Below are 16,741 nucleotides of genomic sequence, written 5' to 3'. Positions count from 1 at the left end.
GATGATGTTGAGGCAGCTGCCCCCATCCATCAGGACCTTGGTGAGCCTGACGTTGCCGATGACGGGGTCGACGACGAGCGGGTATTTCCCCGGGCTCGGCACGTGGTCGGGGTGGTCAGCCTGGTCGAAGGTGATGGGCTTGTCGGACCAGTCTAGGTAGACTGGCGCCGCCACCTTCACCGAGCAGACCTCCCGGCGCTCTTGTTTGCGATGCCGAGCCGAGGCATTCGCCGCATGCCCACCGTAGATCATGAAGCAGTCGCGGACCTCGGGGTATTCTCCTGCTTGGTGATCTTCCTTCTTGTCGTCGTCGTGGGCCCTGCCACCCTCCGCGGGTGGCCCGGCCCTGTGGAAGTGGCGTCGAAGCATGACGCACTCCTCGAGAGTGTGCTTGACGGGCCCCTGATGATAGGGGCACGGCTCCTTGAGCATCTTGTCGAAGAGGTTTGCACCTCCGGGGGGCTTCCGAGGGTTCTTGTACTCGGCGGCGGCGACAAGGTCCGCGTTGGCGGCGCCGCGTTTCGATTGCGACTTCTTCTTGCCCTTCTTCTTGGCGCCGCACGGAGTAGACGCCTCGGGGGCCTCTTCCGATGGGCGGCCCTGGGGCTGCTTGTCCTTTCGGAAGATAGCCTCGACCGCCTCCTGGCCAGAGGCGAACTTGGTGGCGATGTCCATCAGCTCGCTCGCCCTGGTGGGGGTCTTGCGACCCAACTTACTCACCAGGTCGCGGCAGGTGGTGCCGGCGAGGAACGCGCCGATGACTTCCGAGTCGGTGATGTTGGGCAGCTCGGTGCGCTGCTTCGAGAATCGCCGGATGTAGTCCCGGAGCGACTCTCCCGGCTGCTGCCGGCAGCTTCGAAGGTCCCAGGAATTCCCGGGGCGCACGTATGTGCCCTGGAAATTGCCGGCGAAGGCTTGGACCAAGTCGTCCCAGCTGGAGATCTGCCCCGGAGGCAGGTGCTCCAACCAGGCGCGAGCAGTGTCGGAGAGGAACAGGGGGAGGTTTCGGATGATGAGGTTGTCGTCGTCCGTTCCACCCAGTTGGCAGGCCAGGCGGTAGTCCGCAAGCCACAGTTCCGGTCTCGTTTCCCCCGAGTACTTCGTGATAGTAGTCGGGGGTCGGAACCGGGTCGGGAACGCGCGCCCGTCGGATGGCCCGACTGAAGGCCTGCGGACCGGGTGGTTCGGGCGAGGGACTCCGATCCTCCCCGCTGTCGTAGCGCCCCCCACGCCTGGGGTGGTAGCCTCGGCACACCCTTTCGTCGAGGTGGGCCCGACGGTCACGTCGATGGTGCTCGTTGCCGAGGTGGCCCGGGGCCGCAGGCGCGGTGTTGCGCGTGCGTCCGGTGTAGACCGAGGCTTCCCGCATGAATCGGGAAGTCGCGGCATGAGGTTCTGAGGGGTATCCCTGCCTTCGGGAGGCAGTGCTCTCGGCCTGTCGGGCCGCAGTGCCTTCCAGGAGATCCTTGAGCTCTCCCTGGATCCGCCGACCCTCGGTAGTTGATGGCTCCGGCATCGCGCGGAGGAGCATCGCTGCGGCTGCCAGGTTCTGGCCGACCCCGCTGGATGCGGGTGGTGGCCTGACCCTGACATCGTTGGCGACGCAGTGCTGGAGACCTTGGGGCAGGTGACGTATTTCTCCGGCCGGGGGTTGGCCCGCCCATACCTGTCCGACGTCCCGACGGATCGGCTCAAGCGCTCCTGTTCCCTCGTTGAGCCTGGCCTGCGCCCCGCGGACTTGCTCGAGTTGTGGGTCGTAACCCCCCGCCGGAACGGGGACCACAGCTAGCTCCCGCGGGATGTCGGCGCGAGGCACCGGCCTAGGAAGATCACCGTCCTCTGGCATGCCGAGATGGTTGCCTTCGGAGGGATCCCCTAGCTCGATGTGGAAACATTCGCGGCTTGGGCCGTAGCCCTCGTTGTCAAGGCTGCGGCTTCCGTCGGAACAGTCGGAGAGGCAGTAGTTACATGCGGTCATGAAGTCCCGCATGGCACTGGGGTTGCCAAGTCCAGAGAAATCCCAACAGATGCTGGGATCGTCATCTTCCTCGGACCCAGAGGGCCCGTAGGTTGAGACGTCCGTCAACCGGTCCCAAGGCGACCGCATACGAAACCCCAGTGGGGTTGCACTCGCCTCAATGAGAGCGCCCGCCAAAGCAAGGTTGCTAGGCGGGTTGAGGCCGAGTCGAAATGACGTAAGATGGGAGTTAGTCAGTACCTTTTGGTCGACGCGGAGCGACGTAGTCACATCGGGGACTGGTTGCGCCGTCATCTCAGGCACAAGGGCGACGTCCTGCAAGCTCTCCGCGAGCGCGCTGGCGTCGTCTTCTTGCTCGGGATCAGCGTGTCGCGGGGGGACGGCGCTTGCCTTCGTCTCGAACGCGAGGTCGACGCCCGGCGTGCCTTCCGTCTAGGCGTCGGGGGCGTCGATTCGCTCGACGGCCGACGAAGCGCGGCCTCCCGCCTGGCCTTGGTTGCCCCGCCTCCTCCTCCGTTGGCGGGGGAGAGGACGGAGCGAGCTCGAAGGTTGTTCTTCCACCATGCGGGGGAGATGTCGTCGATTCCGCCGCCGGCGGGCGGGTTGTCGGCCGCCATTGTCGTTGTCGCACGGCGGTGGAAGGAGTATCATGTCGTAGCTGCCGTCGAAGGACATGAACTCAAGACTCCCGAAACGGAGCACCGTCCCGGGCCGGAGAGGTTGCTGGAGACTGCCCATCTGGAGCTTGACGGGAAGCTGTTCGTCAGCACGCAGCAGGCCCCTACCTGGCGCGCCAACTGTCGGCGTTTCGAGACCGGGGGGTCCCTAAGCCGACGAGTGAGTGTGCTGCGTGCCCCAGCCCAGATGGGTCGAGCGCGTGGGCGAGCGCGAAGGGGGGAGAGGCGAGGTGGCCGGAGACGGGCGTGAGAGAGGTGGAAGTCCCGCGGCCTTCGTGTTTGTCCCGCGCCCAGGTCGGGTGCGCTTGCAGTAGGGGGGTTACAAGCGTCCACGCGGGTGAGGGAAGCGAGCGGCCCCAAGAGAGCGCCTGTCCCGTCCTCGGTCCCGCGCGGCCAACCTTTCCTAAGAAGGCCCTGGTCCTTCCTTTTATAGTCGTAAGGAGAGGATCCAGGTGTACAATGAGGGGTGTAGCAGAGTGCTACGTGTCTAGCGGAGGGAGAGCTAGCGCCCTAAGTACATGCCTATGTGGCAGCCGGAGAGATCTTGGCACCCTGCTGGCGTGATGTCGTGGCTGTCGGAGGAGCAACGGAGCTTGGCGGAAGGACAGCTGTCGGAGCGGTCGAGTCCTTGCTGACGTCCACCTGCTTCCGTAAGAGAGCTGAGAGCCGCCGCCGTCATGGAGCTTGGGAGGCGCCATCATTGCCTATCTGGCGGAGCTGGTCAGATGGGACACCGGTCTTGTTCTCTGCGGCCCGAGTCGGCTCGGGGTAGAGTGGTGATGGCGCTCCCTGTTGACATGGCGGGCCCGCGCCAGAGGCCGGGCGACGTGGGGGTTCCTCCGAAGCTGGGGTCGAATCTGTCTTCCGTTGCCGAGGCCGAGTCCGAGCCCCTGGGTCGGGCGAGGCGGAAGTCGTTCGGCAGAGGCCAGGGCGGAGTCCGAGCCCTGGGGTCGGGCGAGGCGGAGTTCGTCGTCTTCCGGGGCCGAGCCCGAGTCCGAGCCCTGGGGTCGGGCGGAGCGGATTTCGCCGTCTTCCGGGTCTTAGCCCGAGTCCGAGCCCTGGGGTCGGGCGGAGCGGAGTTCGCCGTCTTCCGGGTCCGAGCCCGAGTCCGAGCCCTGGGGTCGGACGGAGCGGAGTTCGCCGTCTTCCGGGTCTTAGCCCGAGTCCGAGCCCTAGGGTCGGGCGGAGCGGAGTTCGCCGTCTTCCGGGTCTTAGCCCGAGTCCGAGCCCTGGGGTCGGGCGGAGCGGAGTTCGCCGTCTTCCGGGTCCGAGCCCGAGTCCGAGCCCTGGGGTCGGGCGGAGCGGAGTTCGCCGTCTTCCGGGTCTTAGACCGAGTCCGAGCCCTGGGGTCGGGCGGAGCGGAGTTCCCTATGGCGCCCCTGGCGAGGCCTGACTGCCTGTCAGACTCACTCTGTCGAGTGGCACCGCAGTCGGAGTGGCGCAGGCGGCGCTGTCCTTCTGTCAGACCGGTCAGTGGAGCAGCGGAGTGACGGCGGTCACTTCGGCTCTGCCGGGGGGCATGCGTCAGGATAGAGGTGTCAGGCCACCTTTGCGTTAAATGCCCCTGCAACTCGGTCGGTCGGTGCGGCGATTTAGTCAGGGTTGCTTCTTAGCGAAGCCAAGGCCTCGGGCGAGCCGGAGATGTGTCCGCCGTTAAAAGGGGGGCCTCGGGCGAGACGGAAGTCCCTCGAGGTCGGCTGCCCGAGTCCGAGGCTAGGCTCGGGTGAAGCGTGATCGAGTCACTCGTATGGACTGATCCCTGACTTAATCGCACCCATCAGGCCTCTGCAGCTTTATGCTGATGGGGGTTACCAGCTGAGAATTAGGCGTCTTGAGGGTACCCCTAATTATGGTCCCCGACAAAACTCATCACCTACTTTGAGACCATAAAGATTACAATAGTTATATGTTGTTAAAATTATCAAAGAACTTGAAAGTTCATTCCTCACATAGAACTTATCATTACATGCGCCATCATCTGAACTGTTATCACATAATTCAAAATGTATTAGGCTACCTTATGAAGAATCTGACTCAACATCGTCCTCAATTTCTTCCTCAATATCCATCTAGTAGATAGTCTTCACACGCCTGGTCTATAAGGTGGTCCCCAATGACACCCTTTCCTTTGCGATGGCAATCGCCTTGTTCATCTGTCACAGTTGCATTTGAATGCCCTATAGGATGTGCATCATCTTCCTCAACCTCAAATGCCATGTGTTACTACAATCATCTCAAATAATTGTATATTAACTAGTAAGCAAGCATCTACTTTTAATATTACTATTTACCAAAAAATGACAATAACCTATGAACCTAAAGAAGTTAACGACCACAAGTGCCTGCTTTATTCAGTTTGTCTCATGGAGTTTGATTGCTTTTAATATTCAGTTTGCTTGCTTTTAATATTTCTATTAACCTAAAGAAGCTATCGACCACAAGTGCTACTTTTAACATTTCTACTACATCGGGCTTTCTTCAGTTTTAATATTTAGTTTGCTTGCTTTAATTTATTCGATTTTTAATAGTCAGTTTGTCTCATGGCTGTCATCAGCTTTGAGCCTTCGACATGGCCAAGGCCAGCTTCGACCACAACTACTCCATCGCCAGCAGTCGTGGCGAGCTCGACCGAGTCTTGACGCACCAGCCGCCGTGGCACTCCATCTTCGGCATTGGCAACGACAACCATGGCAGTGAGGGCAAGAAGAAGGCGGAAACTTGCAACGAGGACTGTGCCTGCGCGGCATCAGTGAGGGCGGCGGCCGTGGGTCGTCGTGCTCATGGGAGAAAAGCTAAAGAGGATACGTACCAGCAGTGGCAGCAGCAAGGAACAGGTGCGCCGAGGCCCAAGGCCGAGCCACCGAGGCTTCTCCGACTTGACGACAGCCGCTGCGTCGGGTGGGGAAGAGTGGAAGACTGAGTGAATGTGATTGACTCTCCAGCGGCTGCGACATAAAACTAGCTCACGTCCTCACGCCGGGCCTGACACCGCCTCTAATTTGGGCCCAATTTTAAAAAGGGCCTAAATTTTTGGCCGATACGTAAAAATCAGGGCCCAGTGATAAACAGGAAAAATTGGGTTTATCAGGACATGTATCAACGATAAAATTTCCCCTGACTGAATCTTCCTTCAAAGCTTCAGCCTCTTCTTGGGGCTAGTGGGCGAAAAAAATTCTGGGAGAATTGTTGTTGAGTCCCTGACTCATGGGAATGACTTTGTTGCCTTTGAGACTGACTAGGTTTGTCTACATTTTGGCCTAGATTGTGAATGCTTTGGATATGTTTTGGGTGAAACCTTACTTCGAAGCCCTTGGTCATCTCTGAATACCATTGGTCCTCCCTTCTTTGGCGAAAATTGTTGTCTACCATGATATATTCATCCGTATTTTAAGCATCTTTTCCAGGGATTAGGGAGGCTTCCTGGCAAAGTATTGAGCAGTTAGGCCTAGACGAAGCCCCTTGATCATTGCCTTAATGATGATTTCATTTAGGACTGTTGGCGCCTGAGCCCAAAGCTGAAGGAATCTTCGAATAAAGGCCTAAAGATACTCATCATGGTGCATTGGAACAAGGCCTCCACAGTGATGGGCTTCGTATGGAAACCCTAAAAACTTATGATGAGCAAGTCCTTAAGCTTCTGCCATGAGGTCAAGGTGCCTACGAAGAGAAGAATACCATGTTTGAGCCACACTTCTGACTACTATGACAAACATTTTTGCATTACTATCGTGTTACCACCATAATAAGATGATGTTGTGGCCTCATAACTCATGAGAAATTGCTTCGGATCTGAATGTCCACCATACATTGGTAGTTGAGGTGGTTTGTACAATGGTGGCCATGTCATGGCCTGTAGTTCTGCAGCTAATGGAGAAGTGTTGTCGCACATGAAATCATCAGAGATGTGGTCCTCGTGCTGAAGATCCCTCTAATGGTACTGTTCTTCTGGTTGCTCAATTTGTTGTGTAATGTTGCACATTTGTTCAGATGCTTCGTCAATCTGCTTCTGGAGCTAGTAAAGTTGAAGCATCTTTTCTTTGTACTTCTCCACTTGTTGTTGGATGGTTTCAAGGTTACGGATCTCTCAATCAAGCTCTTCGTCTTGTGGTGGGGGTCAACGACCTTTCTCTTCTAGCTTCGTGCCTCTCGGAGAAGTGCTTCTTCCTCATTGTTATGATCTATGGGAGTAAGAACAGAACCAACTGCTGTAGTCTTCTTTGGAGGCATGATGAAGATATTCCTTGTGGTCGTTGTGAATTCACCAGAGGTAGACGCCAATGTTGGTCACTTGTTTTTGGTTCCTTCAGTGTATCAAAAACAATGCAACACAAATGAATAAACAACAATATTATCCCCTTAATTAAGTCTTCTGTGAGAGTTAATCAAAGAGGAAGATAAAAAAGGTGCAGAGAAGCATTAACTTGAAATAAAACACATTAGATTGGAGATGGAATGAATTACTCATTTGAGTGTATGAATATCTTATTTCATTCTCTAGAACATGATAAATAATTACAAGAATACTTTCAATTTTACAATCAGTAGCACGAAGGTAAAAAGAATATACGACTTCGAATGTCAAGCCACACAATGCACTTTGACCAAAAAAGTGTGTCCAATGCATGACATTATTCCTCTATTTATAGTTGTAGGGTACAACTTTGGCGAAATTACAATCGTACCCTTAAAGGCTATACATACAAGCTATTGAATAAACAAAGGATATTGTTGTCTTTTCCCCTCGTAGTCTTGTTCAACAAGTCTTGAGGATCTCGCCTTGCTTCAGCTAGCTTTTCCTCCATGAGCATGTGTCATCAAAACGAAGCTTCTATAACTTCACCTTTGTAATTGTAACTATAACAACAGTGTGCCATCTTCGGTCAAAGGTACTCTTCTGCATGTGCTCCGTTATACTCAAAATAGACTTGGTAATGGTTAATGAGTTAATGTTTTGAAGACTTTAGGCTAACGAGGACCCAACCGATAAATACAAACATCTTGTATATATATGTGATATTTTTATTACGTCTGTGACACATTTCAACTAGTTTGATAAAAAGACTCACTACACATTGCAACCTCGACAGAAATCATCCAACATTATCACTCTTTGCACACAAAAAGCGTTCCATCTTTTTTCCTTGCTCTAGCCACACAACACATGTCTAAGATCAATAGTCAAAGTGTCAATAAGCTAGATTGCTAAACAACTACACCCAGATTATTTACTCTAGATTGCACAATCCATATTATTCAATGAAGGATCGAAAAGGCGACCCGAGGGGGGAGAATGGGAGCCAATCAAATTTTGTTGCTTAAAAACCGGAACTTGAGCACTTCACTTCAATGGAGATAAAGAATTCACTCAGAACAAAAGTACATCAACCAACCAGTGATCTCATGTTTTGAAAATGTTCCTAGGACTCACACGAGACCAACAAAATGAATGGATCGCAAATCGGGCACTTAAAAGTCTGAATCGGCCGAAAACCGTGTCGTTGTCTAGTGCTGTTTTCAGCAGCTCAAAATTCAGTTTTTGAATGTCAAAATGATCCAAACACACTCCGATTGATCTAAAATTTTGACACACTTTGAAAATGAGTCTCCAAGGTCTCCACAAAATTTGAACTCAAATAGATTTGTAAATCGTTGCAGATCAGAAAACACATACTAGACCAGAGTTTAGTTGGGGTTTTCAAAATCAGTTCAGATCGAATCACAACCACAAACTGCTGAAACCAAATGATTGTAGTGGTCTAGAGAGTGATCTTTACTCCAAGACAATCTCCAACTCAAGAAATCAAGGATTCTTCCAAAATTCAAAGGAGAAGAGAGGAAATGGGCACGAAGACAAAATCGAATAAAAAACTTCAGCACATAACAACTAAACGTGATTCGACAAACCCTATGGATGGATTTGGCCACCCTTTTTTTGAATGATGCGATGAAGAATACAAAAGCAGAGACATCGAGTTCAAAGCATATGAGGATCTTGGGCTAAACTAAGAAAATAGAGACCAGGGTTTTCTAAACAAAACATAAATGATTTAGCCAAAGAGATGGATGTCCACAATAGCCCACCCATCTATTTATAGAGGGTTATTTTACTAGTCTAAACTACCCCTAGATTACGTGGAGCCTATCCACTTAGCCGGGGCGAAATGGACCAATTCTTGAGATTTTGATCTGACGACCACACGCTTCACACGAAGTTGCTTTGCCTCGACGTACCCTTCGTGATGACGCCATGTGACGCCTCGGATTTCCGCCAGAACCGCAACACCGAGTTTTGAGTTCCAAACTCAGCAAAACCATAAGCTCGGTGGTTTTGAGGCTCAACCACTAAAACCGTCGTGAGTAGCGCATCGCATGCGCGTCCCCCACGTCCTGGACACATGTCCTGCCAGTCTTCGACCACGCCGGTGACACGATTTGCTCTGCCACGTCCTCTCGCTCGTGCGTGCCCTAGGTGTCGGCCATCACGGCTAGTCGCCCATCTTCTCCAGTCCCCCAACCAATCAAGTCCCAGCGCTCGTCCTTCGCTGCTCCTGGTCCATCGCACGAACCCCACATGACCTTCACCGTCGACCATCGTCCCTGTGCTCCACACCTGCATACCACAACCCGAGAGACATGGTTATTGCATAACCTAAGCTCTCGTACTCTGGTTAGTACAAGACTCACACCAAAACCTACCTGTTGACAATCACTCATCAACCCGAAACACAAGAAATAAGTCAACCTTATGTTCGCATTTAATCTCGTATATAGTCTAGATTATATAATCTATTAGCTGAAACAAATGGCTACCTCTAAGTGGACGAGCGATGGTGCATGTAGAGTTCAGTCTTTTTATATTTTTGTTTTGTGAACCGCGCTGATGGTAGTAGGTAGTGATGACGAATGATTTATGACAGCTGATGACGTGAGAGATGGTACGGTGGTGCAGAAACGAGGACGTAGCCTAGGTTGGCACGTCGCATGTAGCGGACACTGCTATATATCTCTCTCTATCTGCATATATGCTGGCGCTCTTGGTTATGCAGCTAATAAGCCGTGCGTGTTTTGCATCGAGAACTACGTCGATCCATGGCGTCAAGAACAATGACACGTACGAGTCGCTTGCTTGCTACAAATGGCATGCCCTCACTTGTGCTGCGAAGAGGGAAAGGGGAACGACGACGCGCGCCCAGGAAGCAGAAATGCTGGTGCAGCCAAGAGATGGTCTTGTTTGCGCATGGACGACGGCCAAGGTCATCTTGCTGTTGTCCCTGTCCATCTTGAGCTGCATTGACGTGAATCACGCCCAGCTTGACAGTCACGGTAGGTGCATGCAGTAGTGTGAAGCTCGATCGATCTGTCCTCCTCTGGTGTTAATAACTTAACTGATCTCCATTGACGACGCTGTTTGCTAATAGGCTTTCTAAGCATCGACTGTGGATACACGGAGAGGCCCAGTTACACAGACGACAAGACAGGCATAACGTACGTGGCGGACGTGGGCTTCACCGACGCCGGCGTGATCCACCCACTGTGTGTGTTTGGTTGACTGCTGCTCGCATGCATGCAGCTGCACCCGTGGGTCATTAAAGTGTTGTTTGTTTGGTTCTCTTCTTTATAGATGCAGGATCGTCAGATGCAGATATTGGCTTCCGGCCAGGCCCACGCCATACGCCCGCATCTCGCGTACGCGCGCGCCCAGGCTAGACACAGTCGGCCGCTACATGCAGCATGCAAAACGAGAATACATTTTTGGATTGTTTTTTATTATATCTTTTAATTAAAAAGATTTGATCAACTAATTAATTTTATATTAGTGTTTTTAAGACTTTGGTGGACAAAACTAGGCCAATCATACTATATAATATTAGAGATTTATTTATACACTCACGTCTCAGTACAAACAACCAAACAAAGTCGGTGTCTAATCTGCACAAGCATGTACAAACAACCAAACAAAATCGCTTGTATGGACTAATCCTGATTCTAACGATACTGGCTAGACTCATACCGGACTGGCTAGACTCATACTGCAACCAAACACATGGCCAGTGTACCCGGAGAACATGCAGCCCGACCTCGCCGACAGGTACAAGAACATCCGCTACTTCCCCAACGGCACGCGCAACTGCTACACGATGCGGTCGCTGCCGCCGCCGCCTGCCAAGTACATGGTGAGGGCCATCTTCGGGTACGGCAACTACGACACCCTGAACAGGCTCCCCGTGTTCGACCTCTACCTCGGTCCTCGGGCCCAACTACTGGACCACGGTGACCATCGTCAACTCGAGCACGGCGTACATACACGAGACCATCTCCGTGTCCGCCGCCGACTACCTGCAGGTCTGCCTGGTCAACCGAGGGCTCGGGACCCCGTTCATCGCGGGGCTCGACGTGAGGCTCCTCAAGCCCAGCCTCTACCCGGACTCCACCTGGACGCAGTCCCTCGTCCTGCTCAGCTTCTTCCGCCCCGACGTCGGGTTCGGGCCCAACCGCTACCACTTCGGCACCGACTACCGCCACATCAGGTTCCCAGACGACCCCTACGACAGGATATGGCAGAGGTACGAGCAGGTCCCTGGCTGGACAGTGGTGCCCGACGCCATCAACGGGGACGTCAAGACCGCTCCCAACGACACCTACGGCGCGCCGTCCGCGGTGATGCGCAGCGTGTCCACCCTGGTCAACTCGTCGGCGACGATGGGCCTGTACTGGAGCCTGGACGGGTCCATGAGCGGCGCCTCCTCCAGCGACAAGTACCTCCTCGCGCTCTACTTCGCCGAGGTGGAGGCGCTGCAGCAGGGCGAGTTCCGGCAGTTCGACGTGCTCCTGGACAACTTCACGTTAGCTAGCGGTTTCAGGCCACAGCAGATGACGGCCACGGTTCTTTCGGCCATTGCTGTGCAAGGAGCGGGGAGCCACGCCGTGTACCTTGTGCCAGCTCTCAACTCCAAGCCTCCGCTGATTAGCGCCATGGAGGTGTTCTTGGTTCGGCCCCTCAATGAGTCTGCCACTGACTCTGGAGATGGTATGTATATATGTCCTTATATTGTATCTAATCTACCTTGGCTCGTATAAGCGATTCTTGTTGAAAAAAAAGTATCTTTTCTGATAATTTTCTCCTCTTAATTAATTAGCAACCGCGATGATGGCCATCCAGTCAAAGTATTCGGTTAAGAGAAACTGGGCAGGGGATCCCTGTTCCCCCGTCGCTTTTGCGTGGGTTGGAGTGAACTGTAGCTACGCTCCCAGTGCTCCACCGACAATAACTGCCTTGTAAGTTCTAAACCAAACAATTTGCACTCGATTCATGCATATGTGCATGTAGAGTTATTACATGGAAACTTAAGAGGAAACGAAAACGATGAGGACTTCAGTTTTTTTTTCCCCTGCAGATACATGTCATCTAGCGGACTAGCCGGTGAAATTGATCCGTCCTTTGGTCAGCTAACATTGCTCCAGCACTTGTATGTCCTTTACGGTTTGAAACGATGAGCACCTGTATACCCTACTTTTGCCATGTTTTATGTGATGATCATGTCATCTATATATTTTCTGTTGCGTGTTCCATACCTTTTCCACCTATACTTCAGCACTTGTTTTTTGAGTGTTTCATGTGTGTGTGTGTGTGATTCGTAGGGACCTGTCTCGCAACAATCTAAATGGACCAATACCAGATTTTCTAGGCCAAATGCCATCACTTACATTTCTGTAAGCTTTCCTGCTGATCGACCTGCATATACTGCTGAAAGCTCCTCTTTTTTTACTTTTATTTCCTCTCTTCTTTTATAGGGACTTGTCGAGCAACAACCTCAGTGGATCAATACCTAATAATCTGCTACAAAGATCCCAGATAGGAGTGCTGACACTAAGGTTCACACGGTTGCACCTGCTTGCAACAACTTCTTCTTCTTCTTCTTCTTCTTCTTCTTCTTCTTCTTCTTCTTCTTCTTCTTCTTCTTCTTCTTCTTCTTCTTCTTCTTCTTCTTCTTCTTCTTCTTCTTCTTCTTCTTCTTCTTCTTCTTCTTCTTCTTCTTCTTCTTCTTCTTCTTCTTCTTCTTCTTCTTCTTCTTCTTCTTCTTCTTCTTCTTCTTCTTCTTCTTCTTCTTCTTCTTCTTCTTCTTCTTCTTCTTCTTCTTCTTCTTCTTCTTCTTCTTCTTCTTCTTCACTTCATGCATGGAATCTGTTGGTAATAGCCAGGCTAACTGTCATATATATAGTAAAGTCTGGACTCTATAGCAGGATCTTTGCATCAATTGGTGAACATGTTTCTATGATGACTTCATTCTTCTCTAGCTATCTACATACGATCTTCCACAAATGAATCTTGTGTTTGCTAGGGTTGACAACAATCCATACCTATGCACAAATCAATCTTGTGCTGCCATTATTCCAAACCCGAGGAAGCGCAAGTCAGTGCTCATAGCTTTGATTATTGCTCCAGTCGTCGGCGCTATTATCATCGTGGCTGTACTCCTACTCATCATTTGGCATAGGAAAAAGAAAAGACAAGGTAGCTGTGCTTAATTATTCATTTATTTGTCGTCATACTGACTGCTTGCACATACGATATGGCTAGAAGATGAAAAACGATTGTTATGTGCTGATCAGGTGGGGCTCGTGCTTCCAATCCATTTGAGAGCCGGAGATTCAAGTACAAGGAACTAAGGGTCATCACAGATGACTTCAGAAACGTCATCGGGAAGGGTGGGTTCGGCCTCGTCTACAGTGGCAAGCTGGATGGAACTCCAGTTGCTGTCAAGATGAGGTCTCAGACATCTCTGCAAGGGAATGCAGAGTTTTTGGCCGAGGTGCATACGTACACATGCATGCACCCGCTGATCCAGTACCATTACTAATTGTCAGTCATCATATAATTTCTTTGGAAACATTATATATGTTGCAGGCTCGGCACTTGGCCAAGGTCCATCACAAAAATCTGGTCACCTTAATTGGCTATTGCAAGGACCGAAAACATTTAGGCCTTGTTTATGAATACATGGACGGTGGAAACCTAGAGAACTATCTGAAAGGTTCGAGATTTTTGCACTCTATCGACATTTTTATTTTTGAAGTTGCACTGGACTAGTTTAGCGGGTAATCATTTTTACTACTCTTCCTGTTTCAAAATATAGTTCTTTTTAGCTTTTTTCTGTCTATAACGAAGGCAACGAAGCTGATCATGCCGAACTGCACCTGACTTGGATACAACGCCTCAAGATTGCACTGGACTCTGCCTACGGTAAGTAGAGATGGCAATGGGTATCCTATGGTTATTTATTTCATTAGAATATGTATATAGTCTAAATATTCTACTCTTTGGTCTTTTATTGGGCAAAAAGCTTGACCCAATGAGTAAACGGATATTAGAATGTTTCGCCATCATCCATACCTGTTAACTCGTGGGTATAAAATATCTAGTATAGACTTAACCTAAAAGCATGAACTTAGGCTTCAGTCATCCATCTGTTTTACTATTTAATAACCTTTTGGGACATAGTGTCATAGAAGGCTTAACAACTATTTAATGACCATGTAATGGAACATGTAATGTGCTATGTGGTACTATCCTAGTGTTGCTACTTTATCCATTTATCTTTGGTGTTGTTGAATGGATGATTAAATGATGCTAGAAATTTTATAATGATATTTATATGGATATACTTGACATTTATATAATGTAGCATTTTGATAAATTTAATCTTTGTGGGTACGAGTGATCCGATGGGCGACTCATACCCACATGGGTACGGGTGTGAAGTAAATCCATACCCACCAGTGTATATGTGTGATCCGATAATGTTATTTTTTTGTCGTGGGTATGAGTATGAGATAGTAATACCCGGTTGTTATTTACTCATTGCCATCTGTAACGGTACGCAAGCTTTGTGTTTTTGCAAAAATAAAAAAAGGGCAGCGGCGCATCTGGGTTCAGTGTGCTAACTCTGTATGTTTTTGGTGGTTCATGTTCAAATGACCCCAATGCTTGTAGGGCTGGAGTACTTGCACAGGTCATGCAACCCTCCTTTGATACACAGAGATGTGAAGACCCAGAACATCCTTCTCACCTCAAAAATGGAGGCGAAGATCGCCGATTTTGGCCTCACAAGGGCTTTCAGCAGTGAAACAAGAACACACACCACCACCCGACCAGCGGGTACTCTTGGGTACCTAGACCCTGAGTGAGTACGCATATATACTTCTTACTTTCAGCCTAGTGTCCTACCATTCCTGAAGATCCTTCCTGACGAAACTGTTCTTCCACCATGTGCGCAGGTACTACAACACCTCTCACTTGAGCGAGAAGAGCGACGTGTTCAGCTTCGGCGTCGTGCTCCTGGTGCTCGTCACCGGCCGTCCGGCTATCGTCACCGTGAACGGCACCGAAAGAGCCCACCTCGCGCACTGGGTGCGGGGGAGGCTCTCCCAGGGAGACATCGACAACGTCACCGACCCAAGAATCAGGGGGGACTGCGACGTCAACTCCGTGTGGATGGTCACTGAGCTGGCGCTCCGCTGCACGGAGCAGGCAGGGAAGGACCGCCCCACCATGTCCGAGGTCGCGGAGGGGCTGAGGGAGAGCCTGCAGCTGGAGACGGACTCACACTCTAGGAGGAGGACCGCTTCGGTTGGCTCAGCGCTCACTGAAACCGAGTCAGTCATCGGTGCGCTGGAGTCGGAACACATTGAAGAAACTCTGCCCCGCTGATGTTCTTGCAGAACCGTCCACGTCGTCTTTATCTACCCATCATAGTTTACTGTGGAATTTGGATAGTCCTTTTCTGCTTTTATGCAAATAAATGACACGATTTCTAGATAATACATGAGAACTACGAAAATATGACCGGTGCAACATTTCTACAACCGTCCGTAACCACCATGTCTCTTTCTTGAATCATCTCGTCCGACCGTTTGCACCTCTAGTTACTTCAAAATCTCGAATATATCTCTACTACTATTAAGGCTATAAGAGTAGCCTGCCTCTGACATGTTCTGCTTTCCAGCGATCTGGACCGTCCGATACGCCATAAAGTCCCTCTGTCGTCCGATGTGTGCGCCCTCTTCCCCGACGCACACCTGCTCGCGATCCCTGTTTTGCCTCCCCTATTCGGATCCAAAACCCTAAGCGGCGGCGGCGCGGCGCCCGCAGCCTGGATCCCAAGTCCCACTCCCCCTGTCAAGCAGTCGTTCCTCCACTATGCTTACCTATCCCACGCCGCGTCGGCCTCCTTGTCCGCCCTCCCGCTCCCCCGGGGACCATTGGTCGTCGCTTTCCAGGGGCCTCGACGTGCCCAACCTGACGAAGCGATGCGGGAGGTTCGTCTCCACCACGCTCTGCCCCAGGCGCTTCGACCTCCGCCTTCACATCCATCGCGAGCACGAGGCGGGCAAGACGGAGACGTCGTCGAGCTCACCGTGCACAACCGTCGTCGCAATTCTGAGATGTTTCATATCCCCAACCAAAAGCCTTTGCCGCGGCGAGACCTGTTCGTGCTTCGCTCCTCCTCATCCTCTCCTCCGCACGAGCGTCACACAGCAACCGCTCCCTCTCCAGCAACGCCCCTGCCCTTCCTCGGTCCTCGCACGTGTTTGGATCTCCTCGCCTCACACGCTACACCTTCTCTCACACGCAGCCGCCGCACCGTCGACCCCAACCATTGCCGCACGGAGGTCCGCCTTGGGCCTCCACGATGCTCCCTACACGCAGTGGAGGGGCGCCAACTTCCTTGCCACGGGGGAGCACAACGGACACGGTGGAGGGTGCCCCAGTCTGCGCCCGGTGGCCGGACCACGGAGGAAGGTAGCCAACGACACAGTGGTGAGCTGCAGCTTGTTCCCCTCCTATTGTTCGCTCCATCTCTTTCTCAAGTTTTCCGAAATCCCTAACCCTAAATTTCCTCTCTATCTATGCAATCCCGGTCCCGGTCATCGGACCACAGAAGAACGACCAGGAGCTCGGCAACCCGGTCCCCAAGATGCAGTCGCGCACCTCCCATCTTCGATCCCAAAACGCTGCCACGCTTCCAACCTCCCTCCCCACTCCTTCCCATGCTACCTCTGGAGTCTGGATTTGACCTTGCGTGTG

At 51.7% G+C, this 16,741-nt stretch overlaps 1 protein-coding gene across 1 annotated transcript; it reads left to right on the top strand.

Annotated features, from left to right (window-relative positions):
• Positions 1-9,857: 9,857 nt before the first annotated feature.
• LOC103642774 (putative leucine-rich repeat receptor-like protein kinase At2g19210) lies at positions 9,858-15,364 on the top strand. Its single transcript, XM_020545476.1, is given in 14 exon segments — positions 9,858-9,978; positions 10,074-10,188; positions 10,745-10,901; positions 10,903-11,683; positions 11,793-11,931; positions 12,051-12,122; positions 12,295-12,366; positions 12,448-12,528; positions 12,996-13,168; positions 13,267-13,466; positions 13,562-13,688; positions 13,823-13,897; positions 14,648-14,837; positions 14,932-15,364. Coding segments are annotated over 14 exon segments (2,736 nt in total).
• Positions 15,365-16,741: the final 1,377 nt, after the last annotated feature.

Source organism: Zea mays, chromosome 10 (genome assembly GCF_902167145.1).
Source record: "Zea mays cultivar B73 chromosome 10, Zm-B73-REFERENCE-NAM-5.0, whole genome shotgun sequence".
Classification (NCBI taxonomy): Eukaryota; Viridiplantae; Streptophyta; class Magnoliopsida; order Poales; family Poaceae; genus Zea; species Zea mays.
This window is presented reverse-complemented; position numbering and strand designations above follow the sequence as displayed.